The sequence below is a fragment of the Schistocerca cancellata genome, chromosome 5 (genome assembly GCF_023864275.1).
Source record: "Schistocerca cancellata isolate TAMUIC-IGC-003103 chromosome 5, iqSchCanc2.1, whole genome shotgun sequence".
In the NCBI taxonomy this organism is placed as follows: domain Eukaryota; kingdom Metazoa; phylum Arthropoda; class Insecta; order Orthoptera; family Acrididae; genus Schistocerca; species Schistocerca cancellata.
Window position 1 is genome coordinate 395,217,293 of NC_064630.1, and position 20,397 is coordinate 395,237,689.

General features: G+C 40.3%; 1 protein-coding gene across 2 annotated transcripts in view; it reads right to left on the minus strand.

Moving 5' to 3' along the window:
• LOC126187710 (uncharacterized) overlaps positions 1–20,397 on the minus strand; it is a 130,953-nt gene that overhangs the window by 87,970 nt on the left and 22,586 nt on the right. Inside the window, exon 3 of one of the 2 annotated variants that reach the window (XM_049928955.1) lies at positions 8,986–9,189. In XM_049928955.1, coding sequence (XP_049784912.1) covers positions 8,986–9,189 — 204 coding nt within the window. The remainder of the gene's footprint in view (positions 1–8,985; positions 9,190–20,397) is intronic. The other variant, XM_049928956.1, reaches the window with a different exon arrangement.

A 20,397-nucleotide genomic window follows, 5' to 3' on the forward strand; every position in this document is an offset into this window, starting at 1 on the left:
AAGTTTTGTGTGTGGTGGGGCCGGAGTAAGTAGCAGTATGTAGGTGCAAGGTCCAGGTTTTGCAATGGGATCAATTTCTAGGGTAGGAATTTGTATGAGGAGATAGAGATCTGGGAATACGATATGGCTTGAAAAGGATGATACGGAAATTAGGAGGGCATAGGAAGGATATCAGGGAAACATGATCTCATTTCAGGGCTTAAACTAAGAATTTGTTCGAGGGTAAGAGGATAAAACTGCCAGGGGCAGTTGCTTATGGACACAATCCATACTAGAGCTGCTGGAGAGGAAAGCTTGGGAGAGGTGCTTGGTGTAAGTATTGAGAGATTCGGTGGTAAAGCAGATATGTTTGCCATTACTGCCTAGGCTGTAGGGAAGAGATGTTGGATGTGCACGGGGTGGCGACTATCAATGTGCATGTACTGGTGTTGATCTGTTGGTTTTATATGCACAGAGATTTGGGTGTGAGCTTAAATGAGGTGGAGGTAAATGTCAAGAAATATGGCTTTTGATTTAGAAAAGAAATAAGCGAGTATGAGTTGGATAAAAGAGTTATCTGTTGCAGGAAGTGAAGGCATTCTTCTTCATTAGGAGTCCAGATGACAAAGACACTGCACTGCATCATGTTCTTATATTGTCATGTGGTAACCACACTCAAGACCAAACTCAACAGCAGGGTCGTCAATGAAATACAACACTTAGCACTAAAAGCACTTTTACTGCAAACACCCATGCACAGCCAGAACAGAAATGAATTCCTGAACTAAGAGTGCTTTTATGAGCACAAAAATCAAATATTCCAGAAAATACAAATCATATTCCAAGAACCTTCCAGAAATGATAAATATTAAATAGCAAATAATTGCTGATGGACAAGTTTGAACTGACAACCTGTAGCATGGCAGCCAGTAGGACTAACCGCTACATGACACTGCACGCACTACAGTTTTGAGTATTGCTCCCTTTTGTGGAGAAACAGTGACCTGCTGCTTCAGAAGTTCTTATTCGATCCGACTACAGCAGCCCGGATCAAGATCTTGTCAATGGTCATCTGTATGGTGACTCTGGCAGATCCTCAGGTTCCAGTCATGTTGTTACATCCTCTGCAATAGAATGAGTTGAAGTTTCAAGATCACCGAGTGGGTCTTCAGTTTTCCTTAACCTTCCATCATTGATCTGCATCTCTGGACTGTAGTATGGGTTTATATGGAGGACATGGACAGCAGCTCTGCACTTTAGTCTTCTTGATGAAAGATCATAATCTTATAATTCGTATGTGATGTTGACAAGCAACGAAGGCTATAACACAGCTCAAAGTACTAACTTGTTAATTTTTCTGATAGTCCCCACTTTCTGCACAGGCATCGAATAATCTCCACACAACCCCTGGATTGTAACTCACTGGCTAGTGCTTGGTGTTATAGAGCTCTCAGTCTTTGTTTTGGGCATCCAGGGTCCATATGCAAGCCAACTGCCTTGCATCTTTAGCCGTGGGGATGAAGCATTTCATGTAGTCATCCTAAGGATAGTCCAGTTGAAATGGGAACAGTGTACCGACTGCCATTTCTATCCTGCAACCATGGAGCAGAAAAAAATGGTGCTCTGTGAAGCCATTCATCAATGGGTGGTAGGTAGTTGTCTTCCTGTAGGTGATGTTACAGTGTGGAATTACCTCAGACACTTGTCTCAACTCAAGAATTTTTCCGCAATCAGAGGTCATCACGTACTGTGTTCCGTGCCTCAAAACGATATCGTCTACGAGGAACTTTGCAATTCTGCAGCTTCAGCAGCTAGCACAGTTTTGTTCATAGCATAGTGGGGGGAGATAGTCAGGGCAGACTATTATACATTAACTCCCATTTGTCGACTTTGTAAAACTCCCTGAGAGGCTGACTGCAATTCCACAGAATAGCACTTCTGCAGGGAGAATTAATTCCAGATGCCCCAGAGATAGTTGCAGCATGTGTTTCCATCATTGGCATTGCTTACAATGGCTCACATAGTATATAACAGATTGGTGTAGCCTTTGCCAATGATGCCTGAATCTGATTTTGTATAGGGCCTCAGGATAATTGCCTGTAAATGAGCTAGAACAATGAGCAACCATTTCTGCCACATGCATCATAGTTCCTCTTATACAATGCTCCGTTTATTAATTGAAATTCTCCTTCAAGACTTCTAGGGGTTTTAGCATACCAGATCTTCCCTCTGTTCAGCGGAAATGTCATTTAATGCAGAGATGAGTGAGATTTCACTCACACAACTGCACTTTGCAAAAGGAATCATAGGAAAGCAGTCGATGTCCTTGTGTTTGTGTCCACTTTTGAATACCACTGCGAGGTTGTATTACAGAAGCCTCAGTGGCCATCTTGCTAGTCAACCTGACTAAACCCTTCAGGCTAGTCAGACAGCATAAAGAATGGTTTGCCATCCCTAAACCCTTCAGACTAGTCAGACAGCATAAAGAATGGTTTGCCAAATAAATACCCCCGGAACTTCTTGATGGCCCAAACAAATGCAAAGTGCTCTTTCTTGGGCTTGAAGAGAAGTCTGGAATCAGTCACTATCATCTTTTTAACACCTTCCTGTGTTTGTATTACAACTGCACCTCCCCCTTATCTAAAAGCTAGGCATGAAGTTCAGTCTCCATCATTCTCACTGCACAATGCTAGAACTGGATAAAATGTCAGCACCTCCTTAAGCACACAGAAAGATCCTTCTTGCACCTCATTCCAGCACAATTTGAAATCTCCCTGCAGTAGTTCTTGCAAGGGATGCACCTTTGTACAGAACTCCATGAATTGCTGGTGCTGCAAGGAAATAGCAAGAAAATTCACATCATGAATGTGCTGAGGAGTCTGAAAATCTGTGACCACCTTTTTTTTTTTTTTTTTTTTTTTACTTAGAATTGGGACAGATCTCATTGCCACTCACTACAGAGGAATGTTACAATAAGAAATTCAGGCTTCAGTTGCAAGTGAAGGCTGAATTTCTTATTGTCTGAACAATTCACAGTTGCTGAAGCACTGCATTATGTTAAAGATTTGTAAATAGTGGAATGTGCATAAGACAATGATAGTGTGATGCATTCTGTGCAGAGAGAGAGAGAGAGAATACTTTGCAGTGGTGCCAGTGTGTGCTCTGCCCCTGCTGCACATTTCTCACTCCAGCTGTTGCCTACCCTGGTAACTGGCAATGCAGGGGTGAGTGCTATATACTGACACTGTTTCTCTGCTTCTGATTCAGTCTACGTACCTCTGTCACTTTTTAATATCACATTTTTCTTGTTTGCCTTATGCCATCCACAATTCACACTATAGTAGCTACATAACCTCACAATATTTAAACTAATATTAAAATCAATACTAGACTTTCTACACACACCTCGATGCATGCACTACAGGCAGATGCAGCAGAATGATGCTACTGGCTGGAGCGTCATGTGGTTCACTGCTTCTTGCTACTCTGCATCACCCCTTCTTATGTGCACATCACTACAGATGCTCCAAGATTTTTCTTTTTCGTGGGCAGCAAAGAGGCACTTTTTCAGATCAAGAGGAGGTCTATATCTGAACACACTTCAACAGAGTTACTAGGCAACAAGGATGTTCTTCAAAAGACTTTGAAAAAAGAACATCATCAGACAGCCCATTTAAGAAGCCCATTTAAGGTGCCCAAGCAGGTTGTACCTCATACGTTCGAAGATGACTGAAGCATTACACAGTGTGGCCATCAAGAGTTATGAAAACAGTCATTTCCTGGCCAACCTCATCAATCTCAATTTGCTAGTAGCCTGCCTTCATGGCCATAGTTGAGAAGTACTCTGCTCCTTTCAAGCAGTCTACTGTGTCATCAGAGTGAGGTAATGGACAGACATCTTTCTTCATGATTGTTCAGTTGTCAGCAGTTATGCAGAAATGCCATGTGACATCCTTCTTCGAAAGATCCACAGGAGAGGACCACAGAATCTTTGAAGTTTAATGATGTCATATAGCAGCATATTCTCCACTTCCTCCTGGATTATCTGTCGTTCAGCTGGTGACACTATACGAGTGCTGGCCAATTGGTGGATGATCCAGAGGTGTTGACATGATGTTTTCCCATGGGCCAGAACAGATGTCTCTCACCAACATTGTTCCTTGGTCAGGCAGTTTAACAATAGATTCCTCGACTGCATGCCTGCAGTGGTAGTGGAGCATGATTCTTCATCAATAACACTAAACTGCCTCTCCTGGACTGGTTCAGCTGTTGCTAAACTCATACCCTTAGGGGTGTGGGTGAGATGTGGCTGCTCATGACAAGTAGTGATACAGAGTTCTCCCTGACCATCTACAATGCTTAGATCATCATTAGCATGCAGATTTCTTTTGTGAGGTTAAATAGCTTTTTTCAATTGAGAGAAGCTTCAAATTTTAATTGAGCATCTAGAATGATGAGTAGAACTTGTATTGATGATGGAAGAATAACAAATCTTCTACAGCAAACAAGTGCCCAGAGCAATCTCTGTTATGTGTGCTAGTTGGAATAGCTTTGCCATTCTGTAGCCCTGATCTTCGCAGTTTTTGATTGCTTCTGATGCCTTCAAGAAGTCCCATCTGAAAATTATGTTATGAATACATTCCATTAAAAATGACAAATCTGAAGGCCCTCGTTCTACCACTGACAGTTACTCTTGCAATATAAATGTCTGTCAGTGGATGAATTTCAGCACATTCGCTTCCGTATCACAAAACATAGTCTTCCTTAACTGACAAAGACAAGCATCTGACAATACAGAAAATGTAGCCTGTTCAACTAGCAGCTGGAAAGGTTGGCCATCATTGATGACATTAACATTATTTTCTAACATCTTGATAATGGTCATCCATGGAGGATTTACATCTTTGGCGGCCTCATCTCCAAAGATGGTTGCCTCACTTAGTTTTCCTAAAGTCAGTGGCTAAGTAAGTGGCTAGTACCTCTGTCGGCAATGGAGATTGGCATCAGCAAATTTGGAAATGAGATGATAGACATCTGGCAGTGTAGAAGTTGTCAGAAACTCACGTTGTTTCTCTGCAGTACCACAAGAAATGTCCAGTGCATCCACAGCAAAAACACACTGGAGTGTTCTTCTGTCCTCCAAATGTCTGTTTTTCTACAGGCATTATAATTGGCACTGCAGTTGGTTGTACCTGTGTTGGTCGTGAACTGGACTGTCATTTGATGGCTGCTTCATAAGTCCGAGTTAGCCAAGTCCATTCTTCCTGGTACATTTGGCTGGTGGTGGTTGTTGGTGCTACAGGTCGATGTACCTCTTCTCCAACACACTCTATTACCTCCTGATGTATTGGGTCAACAATCATCTCTGTGATCTCTTGCTTATTCTGCCCAACCATTCTCATTGCCATAAAATGTGGTACCTTTTCTCCTACTAAGTGTCGTAAGAGAGAGGTGAGGGCATGGTGGTCTTCCACAGCCACCACTGGGACCACATTCGGGAGTCAATCCACTTCTTTGATCCGATTCTTTTCTGTTGCATTTCCTCAATGCACTGGCGCCACTCAATTAATGCCTTGGTTGTTGTGATGTATTTCCCAGAAGAACTTGATATACGTTTTCTGAAACTCCTTTTATCAAGTATGAGATTATTGTCAGCTTTTGTCATATTTGGATTCGCAATGTGGCACAGGGTCAAAACAGTCTGTATGTAGGACTTTGTCATTTCCATGAATTTGCAAGAAGCCCTAAGAAATTCATTTGTATGTCATCACTTGTGCTTGGTGTCCCAAAATCAACGCTCCATGATGTGCTAGATAAGCACCTAAAGCTTTATGCATACAAAGTGCAATTTTTATGCAAGTTGAAACATAGTGACAAACCCAAATGAGCAATGTTTGCTGAAAACACGCTTCAGAGCATCAATACAGACAATAACTTTTTCGCTAAGTTTATGATGAGGAACATTTCATCTCAGTGTAAAGGCTAATAAGACAGACACAAGGTACGAATCTGAGTAGTGAGCATCCTCATCAGGCCATGAACTTTAAAAAAAAAAAAAAAAAAAAAAAACAGCCCAAAGGTAGTAATGTAACATATCAATTTGGTGAAGTGATTTGTTGCAAAACACCTATAGTATTGACGAGTTATGATCACCATCACGAAAATATTTTTCAGTTTGAATAATGAGTTTAGACTTGTTTTTTGGAGATTTGCCTCATCTGTGCTGATGGACACAGCATTTCTGAAAAAGGTGACCAAAGCAGTTGCGGTACCCGCTGATTTGAATGGTTTATTCCATGTAGTTTTGTCCCAGCTCAGATATGTGCAGCACAGTGTAGAAAACGAGCACTGTGACAACCAGCATTATGTTGTGGAAACAAGAAGGAAGCAGCTGAACTGTCATTAAAAATAAGGAGAGCTAACATTCATGTCATGTCATACAGGTTGCATATAATAGCCTAAATAGTTACAAAGCGTTTCCCGACTGTAAACTAACGTTCAGTACACAAGGTTTATGAGGCAATGTTCTGATCATTTAGTAGAGCTTAAGACTAGTGAACATTTCCCAGTTTCCAGCAGAAACAGAGTTGGAGAGGAGACGGATTATGACTACAAAGAAAAGACATGGGTTTGCTGCACAGTTAGATCAAGAAGCAGCAAAATAATCAAAAAATTAATGGCGATCATAAACTTTTATCCTGAAAATTACATATTACATACAAGAGAAAATGACAAGGTTGTTTGGGGTGGTTTAGTGAAATTACTGGATGTCTTTATTTGCAGAAACAACTATCACTGATCACTCAAATCTTGATATGCCGGTTAATTTCGTGTCCTCTCAGGTAACACATCAACACCCACATCTCTTCTTCCAGCTGGATTTGGCAACTCTACATTGGCAAATGGAAGTTTGTAATGTATTTAAGTGACAAATCCCCATAATGATAGATTGGACCACCAAAGTGACTCATTCTCATATGATGGATTGGACCACCAATCTCATGGCCACCCTCGTCACCTGACATTACTCCCTTGGATTTCTTCTTGTGGTGATATGTCAAGGACAGAGTGTACTACACCAAAGAGACAAATTTGGGAACAGCTTCATGGGAGGATTAGAGCTACAACTGAGACAGTTACGCTATAGATGCCAAAGAATACCTGAAGAGAAATCAAGTAGACAACCTCTATGCCACTAACAGAGCTCCTGTAAAAACATGAGATTGAACAAATGAATCTTCAAAACTTTGTGTATACATTGTTGTATGAATCTTTTTATATGTTGATTATGCATTGTTTAAAGACATTTCAAATTAGAAGTGCTTCATCTAAGACACCATGTATTATATAACTTGATACGGTGCCACTGTAATATACTGATTAAGGTGAAAACCAAATATGAGGGGCATTCAACAAGTAATATAATACAGTTTTTTTCTGAAAGCACATTGGTTTCATGCAGGATTCCAATATACCATATTATACTCCATTCTTGGTGAAAACCATATATGAAGGATGCTCAATGGGTAATGCAATACATTTTTTTTCTGAAAGCGGGATGATTTTATTCAGGATTCCAATACAACGCATTGCTCCCCATGTTTTGGCTACAAAACCTCGTTTTTCAACTTAATCTAATCAGTATGATGGCCTTATGCCACCTTACTGGGAAGGCCTGTATGCCCACACAGTACCACTCTCCTGGTCAATGTCGGAGCCAATGTTTAGCTACGTCAACAACCTCCCATCAACATACTGCTTCCCATGGAGTGCATCCTTCATTGGGCCAAACAGAGGGAAGTTGGAAGGAGTGAGGTCCGAAATGTAGTGTGGATGAAGAAGAACAGCCAAATCATTTTTTGAGAGTTCTTCTCAGATGTGGTTTTATGGAGTAGTAGTAGTTTGTTTGCACTGTTGTGATGACGAACACACTGAAGTCATATCTTCAATTTCCAGAGGTTATCACAATACACTTCAGAGTTAATTGTTTCACCACGACGGCAGACATCAAACAGAATAACCCCTTCAGAGCCAAGACTTTGAACTTTTTCTTCAGAAGAGAGGTAATGTAACCCATGTTTCACCACCTGTGACAATGATCACCCTCCTAACAAACAAGCAATTCCACACAGAAGGTCCTTTATTACTCTTTGTGATCTTCTGTCATATGGTGAGGAACTTATTGGGCATACACCTTTGAGTGCCCCCACTGGTGGCCGAGTGTGTCAGCACTATCAATATAAACATACAGTTGTCCAGTGAAGCATTTGACTGTGATCAGTCGATCACCTCGAATGAGAGTGTCCGCACATTCCCACACTGCAGCAGTCCCAGCTATGTGCAGCTGGCTGGCAAGCAGGAGAACGGACAAGTTTGTGCGACCTTGTTGCGATGATGACAGATGCCTCACCCAACTATTCTCTGTGTTTCTGTTAAGTGACAGGTCTCCACAGACATTTTGCAAGCACATACTAATATTCGATCCTCTGGTTTTCTGCCAAAAGAAACTCAATAACAGCTCTCTGCTTGGAACATATCTCCATTACAGACATGATTTTGAAGGCTACATATGGTGCCGTCATCTATCAGAACCTCATGAAACTATAGAGAATATTCTACATTGTCCCTCAACAAATTCCACATTTTTCCAACTGAAACTGGCTGAGGAAAAAATGTGTCACATTATTTACTGAACGCCCGTCGTTTATGAAAACTATTTTTCTTCAATAATTATTGATTTAAAGCTGTAACTTCCAACTGGGAAGCCTTCTTTTTATCTAACCTATGCATTTTGTTACTATAAATATTTTGTAATGCTTAAAATATTCAATTCAGAACAAACAGCTTTAGCAATGATGCGCAGAGCATACATGCAATCTCCATATAAGACAATAATTTTTTACTTTCAGTTAGTACAAATATTTTACCAAGGCACCATTATTCGCAAATGTTGATTTCAGTTTATTAAACAGTGGAAGAGAAAAAACAAAATGAAAACATTCATACCTTGGGGTGACTTTTGACAAAACTTTCAAGACTGTGTTGCAAGTGTGCTGGTATAAATTTCTTATCCATGTGCTTTGATCTTGATCTTTTATGTTTAAGCTTAAGACTTGGCACTTTCTGTTTGCTCACAAGGTCTGCAATGTACTTCAAAGAATCTGTCAAAACAGGTACCACATATACAGAACCGTCACTTTTGTATTCAATCTGCAACAGGTAGCAAGGTATTAGCATGGTGGCACACAGTCCCAACACTAAACTAATATCACAATAACATTCAGGGAAAAATCAATTTTTTCTTGCCTTGATACATTTCCTTCAGAGAATACAAAAACTATGAATACAAAAATATTTTTTGAAAAAAAAAATGACAGTATGCTTTCACCTGTTTCTCCAGGCAGTTGATTTATACACTAGACTTTCAGTACATTAATAGTGAACTCCCTCCCATGAAAAATGGACCTTGCTGTTGGTGGGGAGGCTTGCGTGCCTCAGCGATACAGATAGCCGAACCGTAGGTGCAACCACAACGGAGGGGTATCTGTTGAGAGGCCAGACAAACATGTAGTTCCTGAAGAAGGGCAGCAGCCTTTGCAGTAGTTGCAGGGGCATCAGTCTGTATGATTGACTGATCAGGCCTTGTAACACTAACCAAAATGGCCTTGCTGTGCTGGTACTGCAAATGGATCAAAGCAAGGGGAAACTACAGCCGTAATTTTTCCTGAGGTCATGCAGCTTTATTGTATGATTAAATGATGATGGCGTCCTCTTGGGTAAAATATTCCGAAGGTAAAATAGTCCCCCATTTGGATCTCCGGGTGGGGACTACTCAGGAGGACATCGTTATCAGGAGAAAGAAAACTGGCGTTCTACGGATCGGAGCGTGGAATGTCAGATCCCTGAATCGGGCAGGTAGGTTACAAAATTTGGAAAGGGAAATGGATAGGTTAAAGTTAGATATAGTGGGAATTAATGAAGTTCGGTGGCAGGAGGAACAAGGCTTTTGGTCAGATGAATACAGGGTTATAAATACAAAATCAAATAGGGGTAATGCAGGAGTAGGTTTAATAATGAATAAAAAAATAGGAATGCAGGTAAGCTACTACAAACAGCATAGTGAACGCATTATTGTAGCCAAGATTGATACGAAGCCCACGCCTACCACAGTAGTACAAGTTTATATGCCGACTAGCTCTGCAGATGATGAAGAAATTGATGAAATGTATAATGAGATAAAAGAAATTATTCAGATAGTGAAGGGAGACAAAAATTTAATAGTCATGGTGAATGGAATTCAATAGTAGGAAAAGAGGGAGAAGGAAATGTAGTAGGTGAATATGGATTGGGGAGAAGAATGAAAGAGGAAGCCGCCTGGTAGAATTTTGCACAGAGCATAACTTAATCATAGCTAACACTTGGTTCAAGAATCATAAAAGAAGGCTGTATACATGGAAGAAGCCTGGAGATATTAGAAGGTTTCAGATAGATTATATAATGGTAAGACAGAGATTTAGGAACCAGGTTTTAAATTGTAAGACATTTCCAGGGGCTGATGTGGACTCTGAGCACAATCTATTGGTTATGAACTGTAGATTAAAACTGAAGAAACTGCAAAAAGGTGGGAATTTAAGGAGATGGGACCTGGATAAACTGACTAAACCAGAAGTTGTGCGGAGTTTCAGGGAGAGCATAAGGGAACAATTGACAGGAATGGGGGAAAGAAATACAGTAGAAGAAGAATGGGTAGCTTTGAGGGATGAAGCAGTGAAGGCAGCAGAGGATCAAGTAGGTAAAAAGACGAGGGCTAGTAGAAATCCTTGGGTAACAGAAGAAATACTGAATTTAATTGATGAAAGGAGAAAATACAAAAATGCAGTAAATGAAGCAGGCAAAAAGGAAAACAAACGTCTCAAAAATGAGATTGACAAGAAGTGCAAAATGGCTAAGCAGGGATAGCTAGAGGACAAATGTAAGGATGTAGAGGCTTATCTCAAGAGGGGTTAGATAGATACTGCCTACAGGAAAATTAAAGATACCTTTGGAGAAAAGAGAACCACTCGTATGAATATCAAGAGCTCAGATGGAATCCCAGTTCTAAGCAAAGAAGAGAAAGCAGAAAGGTGGAAGGAGTATATAGAGGGTCTATACAAGGGCGATGTACTTAAGGACAATATTATGGAAACGGAAGAGGATGTGGATGAAGATGAAATGGGAGATATGATACTGCGTGAAGACTTTGACAGAGCACTGAAAGACCTGAGTAGAAACAAGGCCCCGGGAGTAGACAACATTCCATTAGAAATACGGACAGCCTTAGGAGAGCCAGTCCTGACAAAACTCTACCATCTGGTGAGCAAGATGTATGAGACAGGCGAAATACCCTCAGACTTCGAGAAGAATATAATAATTCCAATCCCAAAGAAAGCAGGTGTTACAAATATGAAAATTACCGAACTATCAGTTTAATAAGTGACAACTGCAAAATACTAACGCGAATTTTTTACAGACGAATGGAAAAATTGGTCGAAGCCGACCTCGGGGAAGATAAGTTTGGATTCCGTAGAAATATTGGAACATGTTAAGCAATACTGATGCTACGACTTATCTTAGAAGAAAGATTAAGGAAAGGCAAACCTACATTTCCAGCATTTGTAGACTCAGAGAAAGCTTTTGACAATGTTGACTGGAATACTCTCTTTCAAATTCTGAAGCTGGCAGGGGTAAAATACAGGGAGTGAATGGCTATTTACAATTTGTACAGAAACCAGATGGCAGTTATAAGAGTCGAGGGACATGAAAGGGAAGCAGTAGTTGGGAAGGGAGTGAGACAGGGTTGTAGCCTCTCCCCAATGTTATTCAATCTGAATATTGAGCAAGCATAAAGGAAACAAAAGAAAAATTCGGAGTAGGAATTAAAATCCATGGAGAAAAATAAATACTTCGAGGTTCGGCAATGACATTGGAATTCTATCAGAGACTGCAAAGGACCTGCAAGAGCAGCTGAATGGAATGGACAGTGTCTTAAAAGGAGGATATAAGATGACCATCAACAAAAGCAAAACGAGGATGGAATGTAGTCGAATTAAGTCGGGTGATGCTGAGGGAACTAGATTAGGAAATGAGGCACTTAAAGTGGTAAAGGAGTTTTGCTATTTGGGTAGCAAAATAACTGATAATGGTGAGAAGTACAGAGGATATAAAATGTAGACTGGCAATGGCAAGGAAAGCATTTCTGAAGAAGAGAAATTTGTTAATATCGAGTATAGATTTAAGTGTCAGGAGGTCATTTCTGAAAGTATTTGTATGGAGTGTAGCTATGTATGGAAGTGAAACGTGGACGGTAAATAGTTCAGACAAGAAGAGAATAGAAGCTTTTGAAATGTGGTGCTACAGAAGAATGCTGAAGATCAGATGTGTAGATCACATAACTAATGAGGAGGTATTGAATAGGATTGGGGAGAAGAGAAGTTTGTGCCATAACTTGACTAGAAGAAGGGATCGGTTGGTAGGACATGTTCTGAGGCATCAAGGGATCACCAATTTAGTATTGGAGGGCAGCGTGGAGGGTAAAAATCATAGAGGGAGACCAAGAAGTGAATACACTAAGCAGATTCAGAAGGATGTAGGTTGCAGTACGTACTGGTAGATGAAGAAGCTTGCACAGGATAGAGTAGCAAGGAGAGCTGCATCAAACCTGTCCCAGGACTGAAGACCACAACAACAACAACAACAAAAATAACAATGGTGAACTAAGCAGTTCCTTCCCATCAAATTTGCCACTTAATTAATTGATCACTATAAGAAAGCAGCTTGGAGATCTTCAGCTGTACACATTAGAAAAAATGGGCCAAGCTGTAATCTGAGCTTCCAATTTATGTGGAAGCCTCACATAAAATTGTGAACAGTACTGCTCTTAAAAGTACAAACATTTGTAGTAGGGAATTTGATTAAAGAGCTCCACCTTCTTGGAATTGGGCACTAAGAGTGTACTATCTAAAAATTTACAAGATGAACTGCATTGTCTGATTCCTGTTATTACACTAATTCTTACTTTACTATTATTCCTATTATTACAGAACTGAAAGATGAAACCACTTTGGTTATGATGAGTAAAGGCATAATAGGGTCATAAATTCTTAATTCAGCAAAACGAACATAAATTCACATAAACAGATCAAACTTCACAGTGCTGCAGTCACATGACAGAGAGATTATCAAGAGGGGCTGGCCAGTACTTACCTCAGCTCAGTACAGCCGATAGATACACAAAAAACAGAACCGAAAATTTACGTTCCTAGCTTTCCGAACAAATGTTCCTTCATCAGGGAGGAGAGAAGGGAAAGAAAGGGAAGAAGGGAAATTGGATTCAGTTACTCACAACCCAGGTTATGAAGCAACAGGGAAAGGAAAACAGGGAGGGTAGCAAGGATGGAGGCATAGTTGTCAGAGGGAAGCCATGTTGGAGTGTAAGTTCCCATCCCCGCAGTTCAGAGGGACTGGTGTTGGGTGGGAGAAGCCAAATGGCACATACGGTGTGGCAGGTTCCTAGGTCCCTAGAATTATGCTGGAGGGCATGCTCCATTACTGGTATTGGACATCTCCTAGGCGGACAGTTCGTCTGTGTCCGTTCATGTGCTCAGCCAGTTTAGTTGTCGTCATACCGATGTAAAAGGCTGTGGAGTGCAGGCATGTCAGCTGATAAAGGACATGTGCAGTTTCACACGTGGCCCTGCCTTGAATTGTGTATGTTTTACACAGACGAACTGTCCACCTAGGAGATGTCCAACACCCAGTAGCAGAGGATGCCCTCCAGCATAATTCTAGGGACCTAGGAACCAGCTACACCGTACGTGCCATTTGGCTTCTCCCACCCAACACCAGTCCCTCTGAACTGCGGAGATGGGAACTTACACTCCAACACATCCTTTCATCCCGCCATCCCCCTGGACTGAACCTACATTAAACAACCTCACTCCCATTTACTCTTCAGTCTTCTCCTCTTTCCCTTTCCTCTTTAGTCATTCACGCATCTTTTCATCCTACATAGTTGTGTTTATCTTTATACTATACACCTCTTTACTTCTGTATGCATCCTCTTTGGTTTGAAGCTGGCACAGAACTTACAGTAGAATATCTTTGGCTTCCCTCTGACAACCATGCCTCCATCCTTGCTACCCTCCCTGTTTTCCTTTCCCTGTTGCTTCATAACCTGGGTTGTGAGTAACTGAATCCACTTTCCCTTCTTCCCTTTCTTTCCCTTCTCTCCTCCCTGATGAAGGAACATTTGTTCGGAAAGCTAGGAACGTAAATTTTCGGTTCCGTTTTTTGTGTATCTATCAGCTGTACTGAGCTGAGGTAAGTACTGGCCAGCCCCTCTATCTCTTAGTATTTGCTTCACATCTTTATATGAGATTTTCGTTTAATCATTTAGATTATCAAAAGGCTTGCATATGGCTGTTTGTTGCTATGTGTGGTTTGAATCTCGCCTTGAGTGCTGTTTTTGTTGTTACTGCTCTAATTTGTTGCACTGTAGAGGACATAAAATTAACAGAGTGAAATGATCATAATTCTTAGTAAGGTGTTCTGGGTCCAAAAAATAACAAAGACTGTGGATTCTCCATCACAATTTATCGCTTTCCCTTGTCTTCATGATTTCAATGCTGAATTGCATTTCTGAAAAAAGTGAGTCTATGGAATGGTCAGTTAAGATTTCATTTTCTGCTCCTCCTCACAAGCAGCTAGGATGACATTCCAAAGGTTATCTTACATTCATGACAACTCATCAACCCCCTATTTCTTTTCCATCCATATTTTTTTCAATAGGGATTATGATCTGGTGTACCAGGAGCACAGCTGAGAAGAGTATCTTGTGATATTCTGCAAACCACTCATGTACCATCACTGACATACACACTGGAGGCTGGCCCTGCTGGACGCAGGTTACTCCCTCAGGATGTAATTGTCACAAAGATAAGATTGTGATGTTAGCCATAAGTATACCAGGCGGTATCAAGTCAAGCACTTATGCTGAGAAGCATTTCAAATTCGCATTAACAGATCAAACTTCACAGACTGCTGTCACATGACTTCCCCAAGCTGATTTGTGAATATATCTGAGGGCAAAACAGATGCCTTGCAACTTTCAAGTTCCTCAATGACACTGACACTTAATACACAAAATTATTTGTCTTGGTGACAATTTATTATTTCTGATTACTTGTTTTGGCAATCAGCCATCCTCAGATCTGTCACAACACAAAAAGTATGAACACAGGATACACGTTTTTTCACACATTACAAGAAAAAAATTGTCATAAGAGAAAACATGGTGTACACATTATCTCAATATATTATAAGAAATAATATGCACTCACCACTCGATGGAAGACCAGTATGTAAATATGAATAATATATACATCATAAACTTAAAGAGTCAAATAGTCAAACAGTATATGATTGTACCAAGTATAAGTGTAAACTGTCAGTAATATAGCCACAGATGAGAAAATAAATTATTCAAGCACCACCAGGTGGCATTCCAAGCACAAGAAAACCACACTCTAACAGAAGTCACGGAAGTTCAAACATATGTAAAATGCAAATTACACTAAAAACCTATTTAACATTTATATTTATGCTTCTCAGTGAATATCAATGTGGATTGATTCATATTCAGCTACTGTATACAGCTCTTGTAAAATATTTAACAAACATCAAGTTACATAAGAATTATACAACGTGAGACGCCTTTTATTAAAACGACTCACAATGTCAAAACACATTAAGAGTGACAGAAAGAAACCAACTACTGGCCAAACCAATTGTGGATCCTGAGCAGAGACATTCTATTCTTCTTCACAAAATAAAAGAGCAGTCAGGCATGATAACAAGTCATAGAAAATGTCATAAAACCAATTCTCAATAAAATCAGTCTGCTCCTTTCCACTCATTCTGCTTTTTTTCTGAGACAGTATATCTCAAGTTCTTCTAAGCTACTGAATACATGGCCTTTAAGACTTCTTCACATGGGACATGTTAGCTGTAAGAGTTGTGTGTGTCACTTCCTGTTGTTGAGGTGCCAATGCCTTGTATGAAACACAAGTTTTGTATATCAATGAAAATAATCAATTTTTGAAAACACAATGTAATTGTATAGATAAAAAATCTACTCAGTGGCTCCTTCTTTTGGCAGAAGGGTTGAAGTTCAAAGAAAGAGAGGTGAAGGAAAAAGACTAGTTAAGGTTTAGGGAAAGGATTAGAGTCCAGAAAAGTCACCCAGAATACTGCGTCAGAGGAGACTTACTGGATGCAATGAGAAAGGAAGACTGATTGTTGGGGACTGCATTGAGCAAGATTTCTGTGATATTTCAGTAACATGCTATGAAAAGTTGAATCAATAAGAAGGAAGAATGCTCTATGTCACAAGCAAAACTTGTGGGATGCTGTATTATATTTGTTGTTTTCAGATGAAGCCCACATTTGGTTCTGCTATGTGTACCGGTATATACTGTTTCACAGCACCAGCATACTGAGGACCTCCTGAAACCACATCACTATTGGTACAATTTGTTGTAATAAAATGATGGGAAACATCATATTGGTGGTTAAAGACTTTAATGTTTGTTTATTTTCATACTATAACTTGCATCTTATGAAAGTACACCCTTTTACGGAAACAGCACACTGAAGATTAATAAGAAATGTGTCATTATTGGTTGGATTTGTTATAAAAAATGTCAGTTAATAACATATCAAAGATTAAACCCATCAGAAGATAGTAACATAAAATACAGGTTCATTTTTTGCAGACATTTGGTGTAGTGTAGTTCGTAGAGGTGCCACATAACGACACAATGAATGTCTTCCTGTATCAGTTTTCTTTTTTCAGCTTCACATTTTCTAGAAGGTTGTAGGACTTCCATTTGAATTAACAGAAATATTTTCTGTAATATTCAATGTTGTTGTTGTTGTTGAGGTCTTCAGTCCTGAGACTGGTTTGATGCAGCTCTCCATGCTACTCTATCCTGTGCAAGCTTCTTCATCTCCCAGTACCTACTGCAACCTACATCCTTCTGAATCTGCTTAGTGTATTGATCTCTTGGTCTCCCTCTACAATTTTTACCCTCCACGCTGCCCTCCAATGCTAAATTTGTGATCCCTCGATGCCTCAGAACATGTCCTACCAACCGATCCCTTCTTCTAGTCAAGTTGTGCCACAAACTTCTCTTCTCCCCAATCCTATTCAATACCTCCTCATTAGTTACGTGATCTACCCACCTTATCTTCAGCATTCTTCTGTAGCACCACATTTCGAAAGCTTCTATTCTCTTCTTGTCCAAACTAGTTATCGTCCATGTCTCACTTCCATACATGGCTACACTCCATACAAATACTTTCAGAAACGACTTCCTGACACTTAAATCTATATTCGATGTTAACAAATTTCTCTTCTTGAGAAACGCTTTCCTTGCCATTGCCAGTCTACATTTTATATCCTCTCTACTTCGACCATCATCAGTTATTTTACTCCCTAAATAGCAAAACTCCTTTACCACTTTAAGTGTCTCATTTCCTAATCTAATTCCCTCAGCATCACCCGACTTAATTCGACTACATTCCATTATCCTCGTTTTGCTTTTGTTGATGTTCATCTTATATCCTCTTTTCAAGACACTGTCCATTCCGTTCAACTGCTCTTCCAAGTCCTTTGCTGTCTCTGACAGAATTACAATGTTATCGGCGAACCTCAAAGTTTTTATTTCTTCTCCATGGATTTTAATACCTACTCCGAACTTTTCTTTTGTTTCCTTTACTGCTTGCTCAATATACATATTGAATAACATCGGGGAGAGGCTACAACCCTGTCTCACTCCCTTCCCAACCACTGCTTCCCTTTCATGCCCCTCGACTCTTACAACTGCCATCTGGTTTCTGTACAAACTGTAAATAGCCTTTCGCTCCCTGTATTTTACCCCTGCCACCTTCAGAATTTGAAAGAGAGTATTCCAGTCAACATTGTCAAAAGCTTTCTCTAAGTCTACAAATGCTAGAAACGTAGGTTTGCCTTTTCTTAATCTTTCTTCCAAGATAAGTCGTAAGGTCAGTATTGCCTCACGTGTTCCAACATTTCTACGGAATCCAAACTGATCTTCCCCGAGGTCGGCTTCTACCAGTTTTTCCATTCGTCTGTAAAGAATTCGCGTTAGTATTTTGCAGCTGTGACTTATTAAACTGATAGTTCAGTAACTTTCACATCTGTCAACACCTGCTTTCTTTGGGATTGGAATTATTATATTCTTCTTAAAGTCTGAGGGTATTTCGCCTGTCTCATACATCGTGCTCACCAGATGGTAGAGTTTTGTCATGACTGGCTCTCCTGAGGCCATCAGTAGTTCTAATGGAATGTTGTCTACTCCCGGGGCCTTGTTTTGACTCAGGTCTTTCAGTGCTCTGTCAAACTCTTCACGCAGTATCTTATCTCCCATTTCATCTTCATCTACATCCTCTTCCATTTCCATAATATTGTCCTCAAGTACATCGCCCTTGTATAAACCCTCTATATACTCCTTCCACCTTTCTGCTTTCCCTTCTTTGCTTAGAACTGGGTTGCCATCTGAGCTCTTGATATTCATACAAGTGGTTCTCTTCTCTCCAAAGGTCTCTTTAATTTTCCTGTAGGCAGTATCTATCTTACCCCTAGTGAGACAAGCCTCTACATCCTTACATTTGTCCTCTAGCCATCCCTGCTTAGCCATTTTGCACTTCCTGTCGATTTCATTTTTGAGACGTTTGTATTCCTTTTTGCCTGCTTCATTTACTGCATTTTTATATTTTCTCCTTTCATCAATTAAATTCAATATTTCTTCTGTTACCCAAGGATTTCTATTAGCCCGCGTCTTTTTACCTACTTGATCGTCTGCTGCCTTCACCACTTCATCCCTCAGAGCTACCCATTCTTCTTCTACTGTATTTCTTTCCCCCATTCCTGTCAATTGTTCCCTAATGCTCTCCCTGAAACTCTCTACAACCTCTGGTTCTTTCAGTTTATCCAGGTCCCATCTCCTTAAATTCCCACCTTTTTGCAGTTTCTTCAGTTTCAATCTGCAGTTCATAACCAATAGATTGTGGTCAGAATCTACATCTGCCCCAGGAAATGTCTTACAATTTAAAACCTGGTTCCTAAATCTCTGTCTTACCATTATATAATCTATCTGAAACCTGTCAGTATCTCCAGGCTTCTTCCATGTATACAGCCTCCTTTCATGATTCTTGAACCAAGTGTTAGCTATGATTAATTTATGCTCTGTGCAAAATTCTACAAGGCGGCTTCCTCTTTCATTCCTTCCCCCCAATCCATATTCACCTACTATGTTTCCTTCTCTCCCTTTTCCTACTGACGAATTCCAGTCACCCATGACTATTAAATTTTCGTCTCCCTTCACTACCTGAATAATTTCTTTTATCTCGTCATACATTTCATCTATTTCTTCATCATCTGCAGAGCTAGTTGGCATATAAACTTGTACTACTGTAGTAGGCATGGGCTTTGTGTCTATCTTGGCCACAATAATGCGTTCACTATGCTGTTTGTAGTAGCTAACCCGCACTCCTATTTTTTTATTCATTATTAAACCTACTCCTGCATTACCCCTATTTGATTTTGTATTTATAACCCTGTAATCACCTGACCAAAAGTCTTGTTCCTCCTGCCACCGAACTTCACTAATTCCCACTATATCTAACTTTAACCTATCCATCTCCCTTTTTAAATTTTCTAACCTACCTGCCCGATTAAGTGATCTGACATTCCACGCTCCGATCTGTAGAACGCCAGTTTCCTTTCTCCTGATAACGACGTCCTCTTGAGTAGTCCCCGCCCGGAGATCCGAATGGGGGACTATTTTACCTCCGGAATATTTTACCCAAGAGGACGCCATCATCATTTAATCATACAGTAGAGCTGCATGTCCTCGGGAAAAATTACGGCTGTAGTTTCCCCTTGCTTTCAGCCGTTCGCAGTACCAGCACAGCAAGGCCGTTTTGGTTAATGTTACAAGGCCAGATCAGTCAATCATCCAGACTGTTGCCCCTGCAACTACTGAAAAGGCTGCTGCCCCTCTTCAGGAACCACATGTTTGTCTGGCCTCTCAACAGATACCCCTCCGTTGTGGTTGCACCTACGGTACGGCCATCTGTATCGCTGAGGCACGCAAGCCTCCCCACCAACGGCAAGGTCCATGGTTCATGGGGGGAGTTCATGGGGGGAGTCAATGTTATGTAAATATAAATGCACTGTCTCTCAGGAATGAGTTTTTTTCCAATTTTATGAAGTTCTATAACCTGATGTCCTTACTGACAGGACATGGAACTTTCCTTTTTATCTTATAACATTTTCACAGATACTTAACTTTTTAT